This window comes from Protopterus annectens, chromosome 12.part0 (genome assembly GCF_019279795.1).
Source record: "Protopterus annectens isolate FY-2018-M chromosome 12.part0, PAN1.0, whole genome shotgun sequence".
Classification (NCBI taxonomy): domain Eukaryota; kingdom Metazoa; phylum Chordata; order Ceratodontiformes; family Protopteridae; genus Protopterus; species Protopterus annectens.
In genome coordinates, this window is record NC_056746.1 from 188,083,623 (window position 1) to 188,108,543 (window position 24,921).

At 41.7% G+C, this 24,921-nt stretch overlaps 1 protein-coding gene across 6 annotated transcripts in view; it reads left to right on the forward strand.

Moving 5' to 3' along the window:
* The window catches only part of JMJD8 (jumonji domain containing 8), a 446,128-nt gene that overhangs the window by 376,864 nt on the left and 44,343 nt on the right, over positions 1 to 24,921 (forward strand). For all 6 annotated transcript variants that reach the window (XM_044089222.1, XM_044089224.1, XM_044089223.1 and 3 more), the window contains one exon: positions 22,587 to 22,721. In XM_044089222.1, coding sequence (XP_043945157.1) covers positions 22,587 to 22,721 — 135 coding nt within the window. The remainder of the gene's footprint in view (positions 1 to 22,586; positions 22,722 to 24,921) is intronic.

Here is a 24,921-nt window from a genome sequence, read left to right on the forward strand (position 1 = left end):
AGTATCCAATATTAGTTTAAATCTATGATAATATTTATATTGGGAAATATGGGATGTTTGAAATACAATAGGATTATGCATGTATATTATATTTAGATACCTGATTCTTTAGAGCTGTTGAGATTAAATATAATTTTGTTTTAGTATAATAATTTTTAATATGCTTTTTAGCCTGTGAAATATTTTCTTTCTATATTTTTAATACAAAGTTAAGGTTCATGTAGTACAAGATGTCAACATGAATCATAATAAGAGCTACAATTGTGACTAGGGTTGAAGTATGGCTTGAGAATTGCTTAACTAATTGTTTAAGAGGGTGACTTCTAACCTAAGAAACAGAAGGTTTTGGCATTTAATATGAATTTATACCTGAACGAATGCAGGTTTTTAAACTATGGATATACATTTTTGAATTGACGCGGACCTCCGCTAGAATCTGCAGCTGTTTTTTCAGTGTTACTAAAATCATTGTAAATAGCAGCAGAGCGAGTTCACTACCATCTAATTATGTATAAGATACTTAAGAAGTAAAAAGAGGAGCATTGAGTGACATTGCTTGCAAGTTTTAATAGTTGAACTAAGCACGGACGCAGAGTAACGCCTTGAGACGTAGCTTATTTGAGCTCTCTTAGCGTTATATTTTAAATAAGTAAAGCTACGTATGCAGCATATTACTGCTGTTTCAATATAGTGCTTGATTCAAAGGGGATTAGTTTCTATTTTATTTTACTATATGTAAAATTTCATGCTCTTGAATATATATGACATTTCTAACATCAATATATTTGGCACTACACCTTTGTTAAATGAACAACCATTTGCCCTTTAACAAAGTAATTCGGTTTTACGGAGGGACAATGCAGTCGTGGCTCAACAGCCTGTATTTAGCACAACCCTAGAGTAAAGTTTTGGAAGGAAGTGAACGGAAGTTTTCTATTATTGATCATTTAACAAATCAGGAACTAGGAACAGAATATTCTTTTTGATTTAGAGCAGAGACAACTTTAAGGTAACTCGCTCATAATATATTTATTTTCACGCCCTTTAGAAACACTAGCAATCAGGAGTTTTTAGAATATTAAGGCTTATAAACTAGATGTGAATGCGTTGAAGAACTGCTTGTTTTTAACAATGTATTTTTAAATTGAAAGGTTTTGCACATTTCTATGTCATCTGCTATACGAACAGCAGTCACACCCTTATTTAATTGTATGCCTCATTGTGGAATGGTTGAATTTTACTTCTTAATTGTTAGAAAGCTGCTATTGGATGTTGATGACTATTTGAACAGTGAAACTTCTTAGTTTAATTGTGATCTGAGGAAGCGTGCCATGCGCACGCGAAAGCGCTTATCCCTTCATTCTTCATGTTTTTTATGCTGATTTTTGAATAAAAGAAGATTGTGCTCTTACTTCTCGTGGTGTGTCCTGAGGTTTTCATTTGGATTAGGTGTGATTTCTGTAATGCAGAGTGTGGAATCCAACTCCCATGCTTTGGGGTTGGTAGATGGGGCTACAGGAAGGAAATGTCCCTTGCAAAGTGAAAGTGAATGCCCTTTACTGCCATTCCATTGCATGCCTTCTTCCCTTATGCTGAGCATGTAAGGGGATGTCAGGGCTAAATCAGAGAAAACCACAAACCACCCCGGATGTCTGCCTCAATGATGGTCCCTCTATGTTGACTATTACTTCAGTGAGGGGGAAAAATAAATTGATGATCAGCAGGCAGTAGTGGCAATGTATGACAAAAAAAATCATTATATTAGGAGGCTGTAAACACTAATTCAAAATGACAATCCTTCCCCTTCTGAGCTGGCAGCAATCGGAATGCTGTTCCCCTTGTATTACATTTAAGTGACTCATTAAATTATTTTAAAAACAGTCTTGTCACTCTTACTGGTGGATTAGATTCAAACCCATGTCCCAAGAATACAGAGTCCTTGCTTACCAGCTTGTGAGATCGAGAGCCTGTCACACAGACTCTCCTTAATGTTGTAGCATCTGGCTTTAAGGACATTCCTCTTCACAGAAAGGATGGTGATTGGGTGTTATAGGCTACCAGACTGGGTGTTAAAGGGGAAAACAGTGATGTCTTTCAGAAGAGCACTGGGGGGAAAGTGAAGGAGGGTTAATTGCAAAGTACCAGCTGCTAGGCAAAGTGGTAGGTCATCTTCGTTTTTTTTTCTTCTACCTAAACAAATATAGACGTGTGTGTATATACGTACATGTGCGAGAGCCATACCTCAGACAGGTTCATAGGTGTATACTAGGCTAATGATCACAGGGGCCTTTTTAGGCCTAGCCATGCAACTCAAATATATCTGACAAATTTTGGTACCCTGGGGTTATTTTAAGGGATATGTGTAGGCTAGGGCTTGGGTGGTCAAGTATTTACAGGCTTCCTCTGTCCACTAGAGACATAGATGCCAGACTGTAGTGTAATATCAGATTCCTCATCCACTGGTCCAAGTTATGCTTGAATTGGGTTAGGGAAGAACTCTTCTTCACATGGATGGGAAGCGTATTCCAGAAAAAAGGTAGTTTCTGATACGCATACTTGTCCCTCCAACATTTCCTATTTATATTGCTGGCAAGGTTTAGTACCCTAAATCAGATAATTTTGATGTTACTTGTTTATGGATATGCAGAAGGTCCATCAGAACAGGGTCCATGTATGCTTTGTAGGCAAGGCACTGATCACCCTCAATACTGTGTAGGAGACGAGTACAGGGTAGGGCTTTGAGAGGTGATGCATGTAGGACATGTTTACTCCCTGTATTCTTTTTGTGGGGAAACTCACAACCTTTTAGCTAAACTTTCATCCCTAGGGCTGTTAGATTCAGAACTACTTTGGTTTCATGTTTATCTAAAAGGGAGCAGGCTGTCAAATGGCAAAATGACTTCTCCCCTTTCTTCCCAGCTGACATTGGTGTCTCCCAAGGATTAGTTCTAGTCCCCTACTGTTCAACCTGTTTACCAATGACCTCCATATAGCTCTAAAGCATGCTTGCCGTTATTCAGTATGCTGACAATTTGACAGTATTGTGTGCAGCAAAGATCCTACCACTCTAGAAATGGAACCAACAATTCTTCTCAGTCAAATCATGGCTGTATATTTCTCAACGCTACCTGAATGCAAAAAAAGACCATACTAATATTATTCACCCCTAAACAGCTGTCCACTCAGGCAAACCTCTTCACAGTTATATCAAGTAGTAATACCAAGGCAGAAATAGTGGTTTATACCAAAACTCCTTGGGATGTTTATAGATGATCATATGAAAGATGATCATATGAAATTCGACCTCCATATCCAACAAGTAGAGCTAAAACATAAAAAAATCTAGGCTCCCTGTACAGGATCAGATTCTTAAAGCTGTCATTTCTTTGAAGACATCTGTTCTCCACCCTATGTGAAGGGGGTACCTTTCTGAAACAGTGAGATATCACTTGACCACAACTTAATACTCCTGTATGTCTCTCCCATCTTTAAGAACTTAAACTCATTTAAAAAACAAGTTTGAACAGTGATATATTAAAGTAGCCAAATTTGCTACTTACTAGCAATGTAGATCTCACCTCTGCATCTCACTCAAGCAACTAAACTGGTTCAGACTGACTTACTTGCAGCTATTACGACCCTCCAACTACACATTACCACTGAAAAATTCCCAGCTGTAAGCTCCACATTACAGCCATACTCTCCAGACCGAAGTTTACATTTCACTGATAAGCTAGCCAAACCTAACAATAACCAAAGCTAACAATAATGCGGGCTACTGCCTCTACTCAGAACTGTGTAGCACACAAATGTAATGCCATACCAAAGTTAAGATTACTAAGCAGCTTAAAAGATTTCAAAATCCAACAAAAACAATATCTAATGGACAAATGGCTCTGCACCTATGTACCCCCAGTAATAAACACAACACTCCATCCCTCTATCTTCCTCTCCTGTTATGTACACTTCTATGTCACTTTACGTAATATACACTGCCATTTTCTCTACTAAATATTACAGTTGTATCCCAAGTATATTTTCTACACTGTATTCTACACTAAAAGCTATGTGTAGGAATAAAGGAACAAACCAACCTCTGCTATACATTTTAATGTCACAAATTATGTGCGTCAGTATATTGATTCATCCCCATGTATCTAAATTTACTGCTTTAAATGCTGCAACACATATTTTCATTTATCCTGTACTACTATAAAGTATTATGCTGTTAAAGTTTTTCCCCCTGGGCTACTGCTCAAAAGGGGCTTCTGGCTCAGTTGGACTTCCCAGTAAACAAATGCCAGTCAGTCAATAAATAAATAAATAAACCGTTCTGGACATTCTAGTTGTTTCATGTGCCTGGTGAGGTACATATCAATGGGAGCATTGTAGTCAGTGATTGGTCTGATGAGGGCAGAGTACAGTGTTAAGGTGACTTCCATGGATCCAGATGCCCTACCCTTGGTTATGTTACATAACCAAAAATGATTTCCTTACTGTCATAGACACATAATGGTCGAAGGGCAGGTTACTGTTTATATATGCTTTCCTAGATCCCCGACTAATGGGTGTACTCTTAGGGGTGTGTTATCAGTGTGGTAGCTTCTAGGGTAACAGACTTCCCAAAGTATACTGTTATGAATATCTTGGCATTGAGTTTAAGACAATGATTTTGGCACCAATTTGTCATCCCTTCTTGGAGGGTATTAATGTCATGGGGATTCTATAACTGCACATAGTTTGCAATAATCTGCAAACTTTGGCCTTTCCTTCAGAGAAGTAGATGTCAAAAAGGAGTGGACCCACACAGAGCCCTGAGGGATTCAGCTAGTGACTAAGCTCTTTGTGGAGATGGATTCTCCTATCCTGATTTCTTGGGTCCCATCTGTTAGCCAGCTGGCTATCCTGTGGGTAACCTAGGGGCTTATACCTAATGTTGTGAGTTTGTATGATGCTCAATTGGGATACTGTGTCTAATGCCTTGGCAAGCCAAGGTAGACTGTATACACTGGTTTGTCCTCATCCATTGCTTTGATGATCTTCTTGAAGGACTCCACTAGGTTGAGTAGGATCCAGTGACTGAAGATTTCCTTTGTCGTTGCCGATCACCTCCATGGCTTTGCATGGTAGACTAGTTAGACTTGTGGATCTGTAGATGGCCTGCCTTTGTGCAGAAGGATGACAGTTGCAGTTCTCCATTTGTGTGGCATGAAGCTTGCCTGGAGGCTATGGTTAAATAGTGATCCTAGTGGCCTTGATAGTGTTTCATGCTGTTTAGGAGGCATCCTGAGATATTATCGGGTTCCATCAATGTGGTGTTCTTGGCCTTGGAGAGTGCAGGGTGTTGGGTTTCTGACTTGGAACACAGCATGTTTTACAATAAGAATGAGAATGACAGATTTATAGAGAGACAGCCAATACAACAACATTTCAAGTGCTACTGATTCCTTGCCATTGTGTTTTTTAAGAACTTAGCATGATTTTTCTCTTTTGTGAAATTACAGTTTTGCTACAAGTGCAGTATTTTTGACATCTCAGCAGTGCCTTAAAATAAATTTAAAAAAGGTCAACATCAATAGGCAAACACCAACAAATAAAATAACTGAAGATCTTGTACTATATGTTTTTAATAATAAACTAAGAAAAAAAGTTAAGCATGTTGTCACATTTACATGACTTACTATTTGCACCAAATTATGTGGTGCTTAAGGTTTCGATAAGACTATTTGTCCATCTTTGAACTTCTTTTGTGTTTTCTTTGAGGAGAAATATTCCTTGTATAATTCTGTCTGATGTCATTTTTCATTCATTCCTCAATAGTTGGGTTCAGATCTGACCCTTGGATCCAACTCAGACATTATTTTAGCTCGTGGCCACTAGAAAAAATCTCAAGCTCCTCCCTTATCCATAGTGCTCTTTCCTCTAACATAGCTCAGATCTTGTTTGCTGCTTTTGCATTTGGATGTGGTCGCTGTGTGCTCTCGAGACTGTCAGTTGTTTTTTGGGAGCCAAGTCAAATTTTTTCCTCTTACTTGTTGTATCATTAATTACTTTATTTTTTTGCTACTTATATTTATACTTCTCTTTCATTGTGTATTTCTCCTTACCATAGTTGGTAAGTTTCTTTTCCTTTCCACTTACTTACTTACTTACATCTCATCAAATACCATTGTTGGTAATTTCTACCTCTGTATTTTAAAAAAAAAAGTTTTTCTTGTTGCTTGTCTTTCAGTTTCCTTTATAGGATATGTCTGAAAAGGGTCCGTCTGGATTCAAGGATTGTAGGCACAAACTGCTGCTTTCTGACGCTCACACCTTATCTTAGAGTCATAGGAGGTAATAGGCAGTCGACTCACAGGTTATTTCAAGCCTAGCCATTTCATCCCAATGTAATACCATAGATACTCTAGTCAATACCTAGGACTGTATTTAGTAATGACTGCCCATGTCCAGGAGGGTTGTGGGCACTATCCCAGGTAAGAATTTATAGTGCCCCACCTACTTGTCCACGTTCCTTTTGAGCAGCGTCATAGAGGTTCTCTACTTCACATGAATTGGCAACCTATAACAAAGACACAGCAGTCACCAGGAGACAAATCTGTCCCTCCAGGTATGTCCTATTTAAGTCACAGGCCATATTTAGGTCTCTGGAACAGGTCGCTCTAGTCCCATTTGATTTATGGATGTTCAGCAAATTCATTAGGTTTGGGTTGGGGATTGCTCTGTAATTCAGGCATAAGTCTCCCCTTAGAAGTCTATATGATACTGAATATGGTGACAGGAACTTTAGTTGGTCTGTGTAAAGCACATGCTGGAGTCCTTTGATCTTAGAAACCTCTGAGGTCTCTCCAGTTGCTGCAGGTGTTTTGTGTGGTACATGCTGAAAGGGGCATTATACGCAATTATGGGCCTAATGAGTGATGAGTATAGAGGGGTTATAACCTCCTTTGCTCTAGAGACAATGCCTGTGCTAATCAAGTGTGCTACATAGAAAGCCTTCCTTATTACAGTAGCCATGTAGTGGTCAGAGTTCAGATTGCAGTCTACTTGTGATCCCAGATCTTATACCACTTTGTACGTACACAGGGTATTGTTGTTAATTTAATAGTATGAAGGGACATTGTTTTTACTGAAGGGAATGATGATGCATTTCTTTGCATTCAGTTTGAGACTATGAATAAGGCACCAGTTTTTGGTCTGCATAAGACCCTCCTGAAGTATACTACATCATTTGGGGATTCAATAGTGGGTCTGCTTCAGAAACCCGAACAGTCACTTACCCAACTTCCAAAACGCCGAGACGAACAGGCCGATGACCACATAATACCGACGTCCTGAAACACTGACTCTCCCTCAAGGTAAGTAACTGCTTGCCCGCCCTGACAAAAATAAAACCAAAGGAAAGCAGAGCCACCTATATGGGCAGCTTCACCCCCACATCCCCCATACTCCCACTAACTAAATATACCAACTCCAATATCACACTACCATGGGGGTAAGAGGCAAAGTTCAACAGGATGGCTAAGCGGTTACTTACCTTGAGTGGAAAGTTAGTGTTCCGGGATGTCAGTGTTGTGCGGTCGTCTGCCTTTTCGTCTCAGCATTTTGGAAGTCGGGTAAGTGAGTGATTGGGTTTCTGAAGGGAACCCTTAATAATTACACCCAGTTTTGCAGTCATCCACAGACTTGGCCAGCTAAAGTCCCTTAGTTTTGGCCTGAACTTGTGAGAAGTGTTTACCAAACAGTAGGGGGCCCAGCACGGACCCTTGTGGCACCCTGCTGGTGAGATGAGGGCGAGTTGGGGCCATGGTTTGTGATAAGTTTGGATGGGATAAGGGAAAGAAATTTTCACCTGATCTGTCCACTAGCAGGTTTACTATCTCTGCGGGATCAGTGTGTGGGTTACCATTAGTCATTAGTTTGGCACATGCTTGGGTCCTATCTTTTAGGCTACATACTTAGCTGTAAAAGGCCTTATGGTTATCCTTGGCTGTGATTGCTAAAGTTTTCTCAAAGTTACGCTTGGAGTATTTGACATGTTGTCTTATTTGGTTGCTGAGACTAAAGAGGGTGCTTTTCCATTGCTGTTGCCTAGCCTTAGTTTTCTTAAACAGCAACTTTTTGTGTTTGTTGTAAAGTTTGTTGAAGTTGGATGTCCACCGGGATGGCTTGTTTTTACTTAGGGCTCTGTCTGATACAGCTAAGTCTATACACTTAGTTAAGTGTAAGATGTGGTGTAGTTACCACTTTTAACTGGGGGTGGGGCTTGGAAGGCATTTATACCTTCAACTAGGGGGGTAAAGGTTGCCTTTGGTGAAGTTGTTTAGTCTGACTTCGCCCTTTGTGAGTTCTGGTGTTAGTGCAGGTTCAAAGGCAACTGATTTGTGGTCAGATTTGACTAATGATATTCCGACAGTTGTGGTGATGCCTCTGTTGGTCATGTTAGTGAGAATCAGATCTAGTATGTTTGTTCTTTCTTTTTGGGGTTTGAACAATTTGTTCCAGGGCATTTGAGTTAAAGTCAATAACTTTTGCACTGGTGAGTTAGGGCTAGAGTTCATGGTAGGGTAATTGAACTCCCCCATGACCAGAGTGTTTGGCAATATTTGGATTGATTCTAGTTTGGTCAAGTAGGCCTTGTGCACATCATGATCCATGGAGGGGGATATATAACTAGCTATGATATGACGTGGGAGTCTTAGCCACAGTAATTTGAGCTTGAGGTAACCCCATGGAGTTGTCCAGTGTAACTAATCTGGAGGTGAATTTATCCCTAATGTAGATAGAAACACTGCCTCCTTTGGTTCTCACACTTTCATTTTGCAGTCTGAAGGTGTGAAAGGCATTGTAGCCTTGCAAGACCAGGGTACTCTCTGAAGCTTTGAACCAGGTTTCTGTGACTGCACAGACATCTACAATCTCCAGTGATAGAAGTGCTTGCAGGGTGTGCAGTGTTTGGTTTAAGTTCCTAGCGTTTAGCATTATAACCCTTATTTTGTTATGGTTGGCAGTTTTCACATCAGCAGTTTTGTTTTTGAGACCTTGCCTAAAAAAGGCATTGTGGGAGAGGCAAGAGCCTTTGCCAGCAGCCAAAACCCTAGTGGTGCCAGGTGCAAACCATCTCTGGCAAAGCAGTCACGTTTGTCAACCATGTCATCCCAGGCTTACAGAAACTGGATCCCCTTTGACTGACACCAAAAACTAAGCCAGTTATCAAAATTGATCATTTTTTGTTTATACTGTGGCATCATACTAGGTAAGGGTAATATGCTGCTCAAGGCTAGGGACATACCTACCTGGGACACATACTCAGAGAGCTCAATCATGTCTCTCTTCTTATAGTCCAGTGAGGTACATCTCAGGTTGTTCACTCCAATATAAGCTATGACAGAATCATAATGGTATTTGTTGCCAAGAGACCTGAGTGCATGCATGATCTGATGAATCCTGGCACCGGACAGGAAGCTGACCGTGACTTTTTCCGTATCTAACCTGGTGAGTGAAACATCTGTGGGTCTCACTATGGAGTCTTCATGACAAGAAAATTTGTTTTTTGAGTGTTAAGCCTTAAGGGCATGGTAGGTGAGACACTGGTGTTGCTATTGGGTACTGTAGGAGCTGTGTTAGTTGTAGCAGTCTTTTGTTTTGGAGGTCTGTAGTGTTTCAGTAATTTTTTTTTAGAGAACCTCCACATATGTTGATTTATGTGTTGTGTACATACTGTGTGTATGAGTAGTGGTGGGTGAGTTGACAGCCTCTTCAGTGTTACTGTTTTGAGTGTGAGAGAGCAAGCATTCAAGATTCTTGCTGTAGATGTATCTCATACACTGTACTAGAGAGTTATTAGTAGATGGTTGTCAGTGTACATGAGGCAGTTGCTACACTGCCTCAGGAGACCCAAGTCAGCAAAGCTGGCAGGAGAAACAAGGGTAGTCCAACTGTCCATAATGCTAGGTTTGAAGAACTGTTATCACAAAGGGGGTGCTTTCAGGACTGATCTAGGAACTGCACTGTAGATTGGTATTTCTAGCAGGGATTTTGGCGGGTTGTTTAATAGGCAACACCTCACTAGCAATACTTCTTAGACCGGAGATATACTAAAGTTGAGAACTACACTAATGTACTACAGCTGTATCTAAGGGAAGTATTGTCGAAATTGTCTATCCAGCTATGGCACACAATTGCATGGCAGTGCGCGGTGCTGCACAACGTGCAAACAAGCAGAAACCTGCTCAAACATGGGGCTTAAATACCAGAAGCTAAAAACTTCAAAACTTAAAAGAAACTCAAAAGAACCAATGAGGGTGCTTACTGCAACCCATAGACCATTCACTCTTCACCAGACAGGTTCCAGTCAGCACACTTCTCTCACAAAGGAGCAGAAGGGCCTCTTCCAATCAAAGATGGCTTGGAAAATGTCTTCAGAATACAACAGCCAATACAAACAGATCCAGATGCAGCAAACCTGTGTCTGGACTATGCTACATCTACTAGCTACACTAATTTAGGCAGGAAACACTAAAAAATGTTTTAAACAGCAGTGAGACACTAAACAATATTTTAAATAGCAGAAATACAGCAAGGAGACACTAAAGAATGTTTTAAACAGCAAACAAATCAGTTATTTAAAACTCTGCTTACTGAGAAAATAGAACAAACTGAATAGATGCTTTGCAAACTGAAAGTAGCCTTATGCGTCTACTGTATAGGCCCACAACACCTACAGTCTGACTGTAAAATTTGTAAGGCTTTCAATCTGCATGCTATAGTGGATAGCAAGAATAAACTTATTTTTAAAAGGCCACTACTCTCTTTTTTTTCGGAAGCTTGATCTGGGGCTCAGCCTCCCAAATCAAAACTCAAGGAACCTTCTACAAAACCTTTTGGTCCTTCCAGATCCTCAACTCCCTCATCGGATCCAACCATGAAACCAGCAAGGAAGAAACACAAGACAGATCCAAAGACTACTCGTACCCAGCCAGTGTTGGAGAGTAAAATGGCTTTCTTGGATCCCAGTCTCTTTGATCTGAAGCCATTACCCAGAACATGCTATTCTTCTATAGACCTGGTACCATCTTGAATACCTTCACCTTTCCTGAAATTCCACTAGCACTCTATATCACCATCAGTGACTTCATCTCCTTCTTCCAGAAATCTGACTGAGGCTGATATGGACAGAATGATGAGGAAGTTTTTCTTGGTGCAGATACAGATGGAAGTTTTTCTGGCTCCTACCCCTCTTCAATCTGACCTATCATTTTGGAGTCCTTGGATCAGTGTTTCTTGGGACCATCCGGATCGGATCCAAAGATAATACTATCTTCAGCTCCGAGGTTTTCTCTGAGTGCACTGAATCTGATGGTTCTGGAGTTGGACAACTCTCGGAGCCAAATCATCCATGTTGGATCCGAGGCATTAGAGTCGACTCTGAAGTTGTTGGAGCCATCTCTGCCCCTTGGAGCTTTGTACTGGATAGCTTGGCTCTGGCCTCCTGCCTTAGGTGGATTGCTGATGGGATGAAAACTTGGCATTTTGGCTTTGTCGACTTCCTTCTGCCTGGAGCATTCTGCCTTTGAGGTGGTGGAGAGTGTTCTCTACTTCTGCAGAATGGACGGTTCCTCCCCACTCAGATCTACCCTCTGGATTCTGTATGTGTTTGCATCTTGAGCCCAATCATTCCACTCCACTTAGGAAGAGGAAGTGCAAGAGGAGGCACTTGGACTCTCCTCAGGAGTCCATCAGGAAGGTATAGATTTTGATGATGGGGAAGGTCCCTAAGATCTCCATCTAAAAACATCTAATTTGGAGACATCCTAGAAATCCTTAAGCAGAGGGGGTGTTTGGTCCACCAATAACCTTTCCAAAGAGGAATCTATTTCTGGAGGCCTTTGGGTCTGTCCTATCGACCTCCTGGGTGACTCCGCCCACTAATGAGCTCATTGATTTGATCTCTAAGCAGGCATGGAAAGAACCAGACACAGTTGAGCCAATCCCCAAAAGACCACACCAGATTTTGGTACCACCCACAGAAAGGTAATTTTGAAGCAAGGGAGTGCCCGTAAATGCCATGGTCATGGCAGTAACCACCAAGAGCGAGCTCACGGACCAAAGTTCTGTCCATCCCCTAACCAAGAGTCCAGGGTGTTGGACAGATTTGGGAAGCGTGTGTATGCTTCAGTGACCTTTTGCACTCAGATCGCAGAATTATTTGGCACACTTCACAAGATTACCGAGGGATCTGATTAAGGAACTTTCAAATTCCCTCTCCGGGACCAGTACTCCTCAGGCTGAGTCTTCTGTGGCCTCGGCGTTCACTGTCCTTCAATCGATCATTAACTTGTCCATGAGGTTTATCTCCCATGCTGCAGAAGGTATCCTAAGGGCAGTGGGTTCATGCATTTCTATTAGGAAACATGCCCGGATGTGCTTGTGTAACTCTGTAGAGCCCTTCAAGTCTTCTTTAATCAATGCTACTTTTGACAGAAGCTCTTTTTTTGGCCCTAAAGTTAAGGACACACTCTCCAGGTGTGAGCAAGGTGGAAAGACCAGTTGGAGTATGTTTTTCAACTCCTCAAAGGAACTTTTCCAGGTATCAATGAGGAGGTCAGAAAATGTGGTTCAGGAAGTCCCAGGGTCCTTTCCATGATTACCGTGGAGATTACCCCTGGGGGAGCTGAGGGGAGAACTTGAATGGAAAATGTTGCCCACATGACAGAGGAGGCCCACAAAATCAGGGCTCCAGAGATTCTTTCTCCAGCAGACCCTACCAGCTCTCCTGAAAGGAGGCCTGATTGTCCACCTCTGGAGGCAATCGGGGGTAGACATTACAAAAGATACATGAGTGCAGAGGATTATTTCCAGAGGTTATATAATTCCCTTTTCCCTACCACCTCAACTGGTTTGCAAAATTCCTGATATTCTACCCAGTTAGAGGAAAGCAGCAGCCCTAGAAATACAGAAGCTGCTAGAACATCCAACAGTTTCCAATAGACCAGATAGGAATTGAAACTTAAGTTCCTTTAGTGCAAAAAAAATGGGACATGAGACCAATTTTGGATCTCAGCAGTCTGAATAAGTCAGTTCCTCACACCAAGTTCTGAATGGTCATAGTTCAGTCCCTTCTGCCCTTTTCTTTTTGCCAGGATGACTGGATGTGCTCCATAGACTTTCAGGATGCATACTAGCACATAAAAATGAGCATACAATCCAGAAGGTATTTATGATTCCAACTTCAAGCCAGTCATTACCAATTCAGAGCACTGCACTTTGGTCTTACCACAGCCCCCAGGGTGTTCACCAAATGCATGGCAGTAGTAGCAACTCACTTGAGACTGCAGGGATTCCAAGTGTTTCTGTACTTGAACAACCGGCTCATTACCTCCTCGGCCAGGCATCTACTGATAAGAGCTGGAGACCAGGTACTCCAAACTTGCTTCCATCTGGGAATTACCATAGATTAAAACAAATCTTGGTTAGGCCAGTCTCACACATTGGAGTTCATAGGAGTGATTTTCAACACGTCAGTGACAGTTTCACTTCCTCTCTAAAGAGTACAGACTACCAGATTCCAGATCAGAAAGATAATTTACAGTTCCTTCTTCCATTTCAGGCCAATTGATCCTACAAGCGTTGGGATCAGTGTCTGTGGATATAGGTCTAGTTCCCTTACCAAGATTTCATACACAAATTATTCAGTGGGTGTTAGCAAAGCAATTGTTTATTCTTTATCACATGTCTGCTAAGATAAGGATTACCCAGGCATGCAAAAGATACCTTTGGTGGTGGATTCGATCAGATCAGGTACTGCAAGGCCATCCCTTTATTCTCCCTCAGCCCAAGGCCATAGTGACCACAAATGCTTCCCAGATTGGGTAGGGGACTCTTCTTGGGGAAAACAGCCCAGGTACTTGGTCCCCAAAGAGGCCAAAATGCATTTCATTGTCTTGGAAATGAAAGTGATGATGTTAGCATTGCAGGCCATCCAAGACTCTCTCCTTTTTGGGATTGTTGTGATTCAGACAGTCAATATGCCAATGGTTTGGTACATCAACAAACAAGGAGGAACCAGGTCTTACCCCTTATGTCAAGAAGGTGTAAGAGTGTGGCAATGGGCAGTCTCACCCAACCATTTTCTTATAGCAGTGCACATTCTGGGAAAGTCCAACATGATAAATTGAACAGGTCTATTCTGCCACCTCACGAGTGGTCTCTCAAAATAAAGGTGCCAGAAATGATTTTTCACCAGTGGGCCAGCCTTGCTGTGACCTGTTTGCATCTCCCCTAAACAATAAGTGCAGCAGCTTCTTTGCCCTAATCCCACCACCAGGTGAATTACTGAGAGATGCTGTACTCCACGATTGGCCACCTGGTTCCTTTATGCATATCCCCGACTCCCTTGATTCCCTAACTTTTTGCAGCAAGCTTTCTGGTTGAAGAGTAAATTTATTCTCATTGCAACTTACTGGCCTCAACAGATTTGGTTCCCCTTTCTTTGGCTTCATTTAGTCTACCAACCTTGGATTCTAGATCCAATTCCAGACTTCCTGTCTCACCCAACAGATATGATTCACCTGGATATCTCAAACCTAAAGCTGACAGTGCGGTTTCTCTACTTCCGTTAATAGCCAGACAACTTATGCTCTCTTCCCCGGTCCGTCATATACTTCTGTCTTTTCACAAAGCTTCCACAAGAAAACTTTACAGAAGTAAATGGAAAAAGGTTTATTTTTTGGGCACATCAGAAACATATTGAACCCTTTTCAGCTCCTGTACATAGTGTCCTTTAGTTTTAGGCAACAATTTTCAATGAAGGAGCTAGCTCCTTAACTATTAGAGTTAAACTAGCTGCAGCCTCTAATTTTCACATAGAAATTGATAACGCTACCCTGGCTTCATCAAAATTTTGTAAAGCCTTCTTGAAAGGTACCTTTCTTTGAGACCTCTTTATAAGGATCCAAATCCACCTTGGGACTTAAATTTGGTACTACAGGTCTTAATTCAGTCCCCTTTTGAACCAGCAGCAAAATGTCATCTAAAGTTTCTGACTTGGAAGACAATATTTTTGGTAGCCATCACCTCTGCTAGAAGGATGTTAGAACTCCAAGCATTATCTTCTAAACCTCCCTACTTGATTTTTCATAGGGACAGAGTGGCATTACGAACCAATCTTTCGTTTCTTCCTAAGATGGTGTCAGAATCCCTGTATTCTGTCTCCTACAGGCTTTTAAGGGGAGATCTATGCCTGGCATTGTTAGCCCCACACTGATGGACTTTCTGCATATCCACAAAACAAACAGTACTAGAGTTACCTGTTCTAAAGACTTAAACCTTGCCTGTGATATAAATAGGATCTGCTAGAGAGATAGGTATGTATCCCAGAGACTTCCCTACCTATGGAACAGCGTCCCCATCCATGTGAAGCAGAGTTCCTCCCTAATCCAAAGTGCAACTTGGACAATTGGCTGGGAAAATGGAAATTCATCCCTGGTTTAGCACCTATGTCTCTGATGCAACCAGGTATCCTATAAATGATTCATCTTCCAGGCCCATGCTTACACTTATCAGGGGTATCAGAACTTGTCAGAGATTTGGGATGCATGACTAGGCTTAAAAAGCCCCTTGTGGTCATTCTCCCAGTAAACACCTATTAACCAATCCATTAATCTTCCAGTTTTCTTTCTAAATTTTACAAACAAAGGTGAGTATACGTTACACTTACTGAATGTTCACAGGCAGTTGCGTTTCTACTTACATAGAACAAAGGACATCAGAAAAACAAATCAGTTGCGTTTCCTTTGTGATGTTCTTTGTGTTTCACTGTTGCAGTCATTACATTTGGGTTATCCTGCTGGCAGGTTGCCCTCAGTCGGCCTGAATTCCAAAGTCTTGGGTCATGCGTCGGTTGCTGTCGCCTCTTCCCTGACGTCAAGTCGTCAGAGGTATAAAAGATGCAGCCGACGCCATTTTATTTAGTCTTTCTTGCCGCGCAGTGCCCGAAGGAGAAGCAGCTCACAAGTGCCGGTCGGCCGACTCCTGAGATTTTCGTGTTCGAATTTCAGATCCAAAGTCTTCATTAAAAGCTAAGTACCCCGTTGGGGAAACTTTTTTCTTGCTCCAGACCGATGTCAGAAAAAGTTAATAATTGTATTTCTTGTGGGAAGCAAATACCTCATAAGACTTTCATTCTTACTGTATTCCTTGCCTAGGCCCTGACCACGACATTGCTAGTTGTTGGTTTTGTGCTAGATTTAACCAACGCACTACTAAGCATCAGTACGATTTTGCATTAAGATATTTTGGGCGAAGATTTAATTATACAATGTCGTCGGATAGCCATCCGACTACCGGAGTTCACAAAAAAATGCAAAGAAAAAGAAAAGGACAGGCAACCGAGGTCCAAAACCGACAACGAAGCTTCTCCTAAGCAAGTCGCCGGTTCTCAGTGAGGCGCTTTCGCAGCCCCTGACGCCCGCTACTTTAGAGTCGCAGGCCACTACAGACTCCCACGTGGAGTCGGCCAGGCCGCAGGAAACTCAAGGTATTGGAGCCTCAGAGATTATTCCCTCAGATGGGTCCGAAGCCGCTGAGCAGGCATCGGCTTCTGAGGGTGTATTCAGAACTAAACAATTACATATTAAACTGACTTCAAAGACAAAGACTAAAACACCTTTAAAGGCAAAGAAACAAGTTCACCAGTCACAAGAACAGGTCTCCATGCCCAAAAAACAGATGCTCAAAATGGCCGAAGACTTAATTACCTTGATCAGGGGTTCCCATCCCCCTCCTTTTAAGAGGCCTAGGCAAGAGACAGACTATGAATCTTCAGATCAAGTTTCCATTTCTTCTGATTCCTCTTCTGATCAGGAATATTCTCTTCCCCCCCTATGAGGATTCTGATGCTGAAGAATCAATTCCTTCAGCTTCTCCTCCTGAGGACTATTCTTTTGGGGAAACCTTGGATACCATGAGGGAGCACTTCCACTGGGAGAGCCAAGATTTTTCAGAATCTAAGAAAAGGCTCAGAGACTTCCTTTTACTACCTCAACACAGGCCTCTAGCTAGTCCACCTGTGCTGGGCATTGTAGATGATGTGTTCTCGGAGTCTAGTCTGACCCCTGACTCTTTACCTCCAGCTCCTAAGCCGGACAGATACTACAGGGTCCCTGACTCTCATAAATTCCTTTTCAAAAACTCTACTGCAGACCCAGAAACTATGTCTCAGGGTCCAAAAGGGGTCAAGGCTTCTACTGCAAAAAATCCTACCCCCTCTGACAGGGATTCTAGGGCTCTGGATAGATGGGGGTAAAAGATTTTCACATCTGCTACTTTGGCTATAAGGGCCTTAAATTGCCAGTTTCATATGCTGAAATATCAGCAATATATCATGTCACTGCTTAAACAGAAAATTATGGCAAATTCTGAATGTGCAGAAAACAATGAAATGCAGGATTTATTGCATGCAGCTGAACAAGTTGGAAAGCATACTTTGCAATGTGGGTTTGATTCTCTGGAGGCCTCCTGCAGGGCCGCTGTTACGGGTTCTGTCATTAGGAGGCATGCTTGGTTAAAGGAACAAAATCTGCCTGACCATGTTAAAGCAAAATTATTAGATTCTCCTTTACAACATGATACCTTGTTTGGTGTTAAGGCAGAAGAGGTGTTAAAGAAAATGGAGGACAAAGCTAAATCTATGCAAACAGTCAAGGATTTCTTACAGGTACAGCCACCCAGATTTAGCAGACACTGGCCTACAAAGAATTGGTCCTTTCCAGTCTCAGACAGACCTCAAAGGGGCAGATCCAGATGCCCTAGAGGCAGATCACAGCCACAAGGATCCCACAGGTCTAAGCAGTGGAGTGCTTCTACTTCCAAAGGTGGAGAGGACAAATCAAAATCATACAGGAACTGTCCCAATGACTTCCCCCTGCCTGCGCCAAGCACTTATCTTCTGGCAGCACCCTTAGGGGGAAAACTAGCACTTTTTTCTCAAAATTGGCACATTATATCCCAGGACAAATGGGTTCTAGACATAGTGTCACAAGGCTACAAGTTTCATTTCCATACCCTGCCATGGGCAAACGTTTGGCCAGACCTGCCAAAAAATCAATGAGCAGAGGCTCAAAAACAAGTCGCAGCTCTCATGGACATGAGAGCTATTCAACAAGTACCACAGCAAGAGCAGGGACAAGGATTTTACTCAAGACTGTTCTTGGTACCCAAAAGGACAAAGCATGGAGACCAATACTGGACCTATCCATTCTAAACACTTTCCTGAATATACCAAAATTCAAGATGCTGACCTTGCAGCAACTTCTGCCCATGCTGGGCAGCAAGGCTTGGCTCGTGACTTTAGACCTAAAAGACGCATTCCTGCATGTCCCAATCAGACAATCATGCAGAAGATACCCCAGATTCAAGGCTGGCTCAAAGCATTACCAATTCTCTGCACTGACCTTTGGCTTATCTACTGTGCCCAGGGTCTTCACAAAGTGCCTGGCACCAGTAATTGCTTACTGCAGACAAAGAAGAATACAAATATATCCTTACTTGGATGACTGCCTCATACAAGCAGAGAACAGGGACATTCCACTACAGCATCGGACTTTTGTGATAAGACTTTTAACAGGCCTATGGTACACAGTCAACAAAAAGAAATCAAAACTAGTACCCTCTCAAGAGATAATATTCCTGGGTGCAAGCTTAAATACAACTGCCCAGATGGCTTATCTCACTCCAGACAAACAAAGGCAACTGACTACCTATTTCAAGGAAATGGCAACAAAGGCCCAGTTATCTGCAAGAAAAATTCTGCAGGCTTTGGGCTTCATAGCATCCTGATACAAGACTGCATATGAGGAAAATTCAGTGGTACCTAAAAAGTGTCTGGACACAACATTGCCACAGCCTAGAAACAATGATTACTCTAATTCCCTGCCTGCAACAGGAATTTCAATGGTGGGCAAAGGCTTTTCACCAAAACAAGGGACAGCCATTCTCACTACCCCCAGCCAGGCAGAGCCTAACGACGGATGCATCAGATTATGCCTGGGGGGCACACATGGCAGAAAGAGGCATTCAGGGTACCTGGTCCACAAACCAAAAGCATCTACATATCAATCAAAAAGAGATGCTAGCTGTTCAAAATGCCCTGACAGCCTTCAAGGACCTACTTCATCCAGGACAACTACTGATAAAAGACAGACAACACCACGGTCATGTGATACATAAACAAGCAGGGGGGGCACTCATTCTTACCCCATGTGCAGACTACCCATGGCTTTATGGGACACAGCTTTGACTTACCAAGTTCATCTGCAGGCACAATTCCTGCCAGGAAAGGAAAATACTCTGGCAGATGAACTAAGCAGAAACCTCCTGGATCCCCACGAGTGGCACCTGGATCCACAAGTCTTCAGCATGATAACAATGAAATGGGGACGCCCGGACATAGATCTATTTGCCTCTCCTCAAAACAATCAACTAAAAAGATTCTGCACAAGGACTTATCACAGACAAGCTTGGAAAGTGGACGCCTTATCTTTCAACTCGACAAACCTATCAGTATATGCCTTTCCTCCACTGCCCCTCCTCCCCAAGGTACTCCTAAAGGTCAGGCAAGAGAAACCAAAAATGATTCTGATTGCCCCAGACTGGCCACGCCAGTACTGATATCTGATCTTAAGGAACTTGTCCCAATGCCCAGCCTGGACCTTACCTCAAATACTTCATCTACTGTCCCAGCAAAACAATCAGATTCTGCACAGCCAACTCAGGACCCGAAACCTGGCAGCATGGCGGATAATGTAGGCATACAAACTACACCGCTCAGTAAAGCTGTGATGGATGTCATTTTAGAAGCCAGAAGGCCTAGTACTAGAAAATCCTATACTGGGAAATGGAAGAGATTTTGCGCTTGGAACCAAGCTCAAGGAACTGATATAGCTGTCCCAAATATTCCTCAGATTTTGCGATATTTAACTGAGATGCTGGACAAAGGCCTATCTTTTTCATCAATTAAAATCCATGCCTCTGCCATTTCGGCTCATTACAATACAGAGCCACCACTCTTTTCTCATCCTTTATTAAGGCAGTACCTCAGAGGAGCCAAAAATTTAAGGCCTCCAAGGAGAACGCCAATACCTGCATGGGACCTCAATTATGTTCTTGGAAAAACTCACCTTACCTCCTTTTGAGCCAGCTGCTACTGTGGACATAAAGTTCTTATCTTGGAAAACAACTCCGCTCCTAGCAATAACTTCTGCAAGACGAGTTTCAGAGCTACAGGCTCTCATGGCTGTGGAACCCTTTATCATTTTCTATCCAGACAGGGCCTCTCTGAGAACAAACCCTACATTTATGCTTAAGGTGCTGTCCAGTGTAGCCCTTAACCAAACAAGTCATTTGCCAACCTTTTAACCAAATCCACAGAACAAGGGGGAGAAAATTCTACATTCTTTGGACATACACAGACAACTTAGATTCTACTTGGACAAAACTAAAATTTTCAGAAAGACAGAGCAATTACTAGTGGCATATGCCACAGCATCACAAGGAAAGGCTATCTCCAAGCAGACTATTTCAAAGTGGATAGGTCACTGCATTCGTTTCTGCTACTTACAGCATGGCAAACCAGTGCCTAAGGGCATTAGGCCACATTCAACCAGAGCTGCAGCCACTTCTACAGACATTCTCAGGGGAGTACCAACCAAAGACATTTTGGAGGTTGTTACTTTGAGTTCAGTGCATACCTTTACAAAACATTACAGTCTGCCTCTTTACTCTAAATCCAGGGCAGGCTTTGCCACTGCAGTTCTGCAGGGCATCATAGCCGTTCTTAATGCTGTTTAGCTCCAGCCCCCCAACCATAGCTTTGGGACTCAACCCAAATGTAATGACTGCAACAGTGAAACACGAAGAACATAGTACAGTTGTGTGCACTATAAATGTAGATGTTCGAGTGTATTCACTGTTGCAGTCCAGGTTACCCACCCGCCATCCCCCTTATTTTTGCTGGAACTTATCTTTACTTGTCTAATCTATAGAACCTAGGTGGTGTATTTGCTTATAGATGAAGATAAAGCTTATTTTGGTGCATGTATGTTTTACTTACATAATTTTAGCCTACCTTTTTGGGAGCACCTGACATCTGGGACAAGAAAAACTAAATAAAATGGCGTCGGCTGCATCTTTTATATCCCTGACGACCTGACGTCAGGGAAGAGGTGACAGCAACAGACGCAGGACCCAAGACTTTGGAATTCAGGCCGACTGAGGGCAAACTGCCAGCAAGATAACCAATGTAATGACTGCAACAGTGAATAAACTCGAACATCTACATTTATGGTAAGTGTACACAACTGTACTTTTTCTAACCTGGGTAAGCCAGTTACAAAGATAACTCTGGCTTGATGACTTACAGATTGTATATCATTTGTCTACAACAAGCTGGGTCTGGCCTTACAATACCTTCAAGAGCCCATTCAATCAGGTCCATGGCAACATCTTTAGTATTTTTATCAAGGGCTTCCATGGACGACATGTGTGCGGCTGCAAGATAGGCTAATCCTCATACCTTTATTACTCATTACAAGTTGGATCTGGTCTCAAGTGGAAAAGCAGCCTTTGGCTCAGCTGTGCTCAGGATCCTTCCTTAGAGTCCACCCGGGTTACTAAGTAGCTGGGGACTGTGTCCCAACTGTTGAGGAATGAATGAAAATTGATAACATCAGATAAACAAGTTATGTATTCAACATAATATTTCATCTGTGTTTCCATTTTTATTCTTCCTCAACTCCCCTTCCACTAACCCCCTACCTTTTCAACTAATGACTTCTGGAAGAGTTAGAACATATAAGGACACCACTGTTCATTACATTGAGCTCTGGATATTGTTTTTCTTCTACCAGGGTAAAAGTAATAATAATAATATTTTTTGGATTATGTAAACTAGCAAACAAGATCTGAGGTATGTTAGGATGCAGTGCATTATGGGTAAGGGAGGAACTTGAGAGTTTTCTAGTGGCCACTAACTAAAATAATGGCCGAGTCGGATCTGAACCCAACTGCTGAGGAAAAATGAAAATGGACAATACGGATGGAACTTTATGGGGAGTACATAATTTCTTTTTTTTCCTGCGCTGATGCCATTGAAGATTAAGTGTGATCTTTAACCTCAGTGACATCAACTCAGGTAAAAATGTGAAATGCTTCCATAGAATTTAATGGATCATGCTGTACATGCACAGAGATGTATCCGTTAAACTCTATGGACCACTGGCTTACATATAATCACCAAGGAACACTAATTTATTTGGGCCATGCTTTCAATAAAAATTTTATGAAGCTTTTTATTGAAAAAATGGCTCAGATAAATTGGTTTTGACTATGACAAGACACTTAACTCACCAAGTGCCATGATGTAGCAATAAAGTGTGACAATGTACATTAACAGAGACCTGCAGGCTGGATGAGGTGTAAATGCTGTATTATAGCTCTGAACATTTTCTAAAAAAAAGTGTTTAAAGTTGATTTTATCAAGTTGTTGACTGGCTTATGACATTTGTCACCTTACTGTTGTGTTTGAACAGAGATGGTTTCTGTATCCTCCAGACAAAAATCCCAAGTTTCATCCTAACAGAACTACTCTTTCATGGCTACTGGACATATATCCAAGCTTGTCTGAGGAGCAGCATCCCATACAGTGTACCATTCATCCAGGAGAGGTTGGTGCATGTTGCAATTTGTATTTTTCTTTTTTCCTTCCTTCTCTTGAATTTTCCCTCCTGGTTCAAAAAAAAAACAGTCACATCTGGACAGATGTTTCCATAAAAATTGCTTAGATTTTCACTACTGGTAACTTGTTGAGTTACACTGGTTTTATTAATTTTAGAAGTATAACTGTAGCAGTACACATTTGTAAATGAGTAAGTATGGAAAATGTAATTTTATGCTGGAAATGGGTGGTAAAAGAGGAAGTGCATTTTCTATAATAAATGATGTTCTTTAATAGGAATCACTTGGTAAATGTTTATGTGAATGGAATTTATAGCAAGTTGCCAAGTAATAGTTCATTAAAACGACCTAAATAGATTGGCATTTTATCAGATTTTTGTACCTACATATACCTATAATTTGTTTTGCAGGGCACTAGACCCCCGTATTTTTACATTCCCATCACTTATTTGTTCACTCTCTGGAGTCATGTAGATTTGGAAAGGAGGGCAAGCCCTTGCCCCAAGAAATTATGGCCATGTTTATGTGCCAAATTTAATTAAATGCCAGTTCAGTTAATACATTTCTACTGTTTCAGCAGTTTAGGACTTTGTGACGTCATATTCTGGTGTAGTTGCAGAACGGTGCTTTGTCTGAAAACTTACATCCATATTAGTTTGGATTTCTGTCATAATTCATGTTCACTGCAGTTTTGCTCAGTGTAACAAGATCACAGCTGTGCAGCGAATATCATTCATCTGCTGCTGCATAAGGATAAGACAATGGTGATTATATTTGAAGGGGAGAAAGCTCATCGCATCATCTTTTTAATAATTACTGCACATACCACACTTTCTAGTAGGTTTAAAGTCTGTTGAACAGATTTTCTTCCGCAGTACGTACAGTGGAATGGGTGGAGAGGAGTGTCAGGAGTTATTTTTGACAGACAGGTACCAGTAAGAGTGAAAGGGAAGGTCTACAAAAGGGTAGTGAGACCAGCTATGTTATATGGGTTGGAGACAGTGGCATTGACAAAAAGGCAGGAGTCAGAGCTGAATGTGGCAGAGTTAAAGATGTTAAGATTTGCACTGGGTATGACTAGGATGGACAGGATTAGGAATCAGTATATTAGAGGGTCAGCTCAGGTTGGACAGTTTGGAGACAAAGCAAGAGAGGCAAGATTACGTTGGTTTGGACATGTGCTGAGGAGGGATGCTGGGTATATTGGGAAAAGGATGTTAAGGATGGAGCTGCCAGGTAAGAGGAAAAGAGGAAGGCTTAAGACAAGTTTTATGGATGTGGTGAGAGAGGACATGCAGGCAGTTGGTGTGAAAGAGCATGTTGCAGAGGACAAGAAGAAATGGAAACAGATGATCCGCTGTGGCGACCCCTAACGGGAACAGCCGAAAGAAGAAGATGATGAGTACATGCAGTGTCTCTGTTTAACTGTTTAAAATCTATTCATCTATTTTCTAAACCTGTCTTCATTTCAAACTGAGCGGCCCCCAGACAAGCTCTGTTACTGAGGTAAGGCAAGAGAAGGGACCTCATTTCTGATACTTGTGTCTACATTCTCAGCCATTTGACCATTACCCAAAGGTCATGATCATAGGGGATGGCAGACTGACCAGTAAACTGAGAGCTTTGTCCTATGACTCACCTCTCTTCCTCATGAAAGCTCACTACACCTGCAGTTCTGCCACCTATGCACCCATCCCCTGGTTTTATGCAAAATATTCTTTTTGCAAGACTTCCTGAAAGTCTTAGTGTCTATTTTGCCACATATGTCCTTGGATACAGTAACATTTAAAAAATCAATTGATTCACTTGTGAAGTGATGAGTAAATCTTAGAAAGGTAGTTGTAGCATGTAAATAATCAACAAAAGATGAAAGAATATCAGCTGTACCTTTCCATACCAAAAATATGTCATCCACAAAACATCTACAGTAGCTGATGTTGCCCACAAATGGATTATTTGAATAAATAAATTCATATTCCCACTGAGCTAAGACCAAATTTGCATACGAATTGGCACATGCTGTGCCCATTGACACCCCAACGCACACATTATTCTCTAGGACTAGATCAAGAAGCATACATATCAAAGTCACTTTGTAGAAAAGTCACCATTTCTGAACAAAAAGGCTCTAACATGTTCAATGCCAGTGTCATTCGAAATATCAAGGGTAACCAGAAGTAATTGCTCACT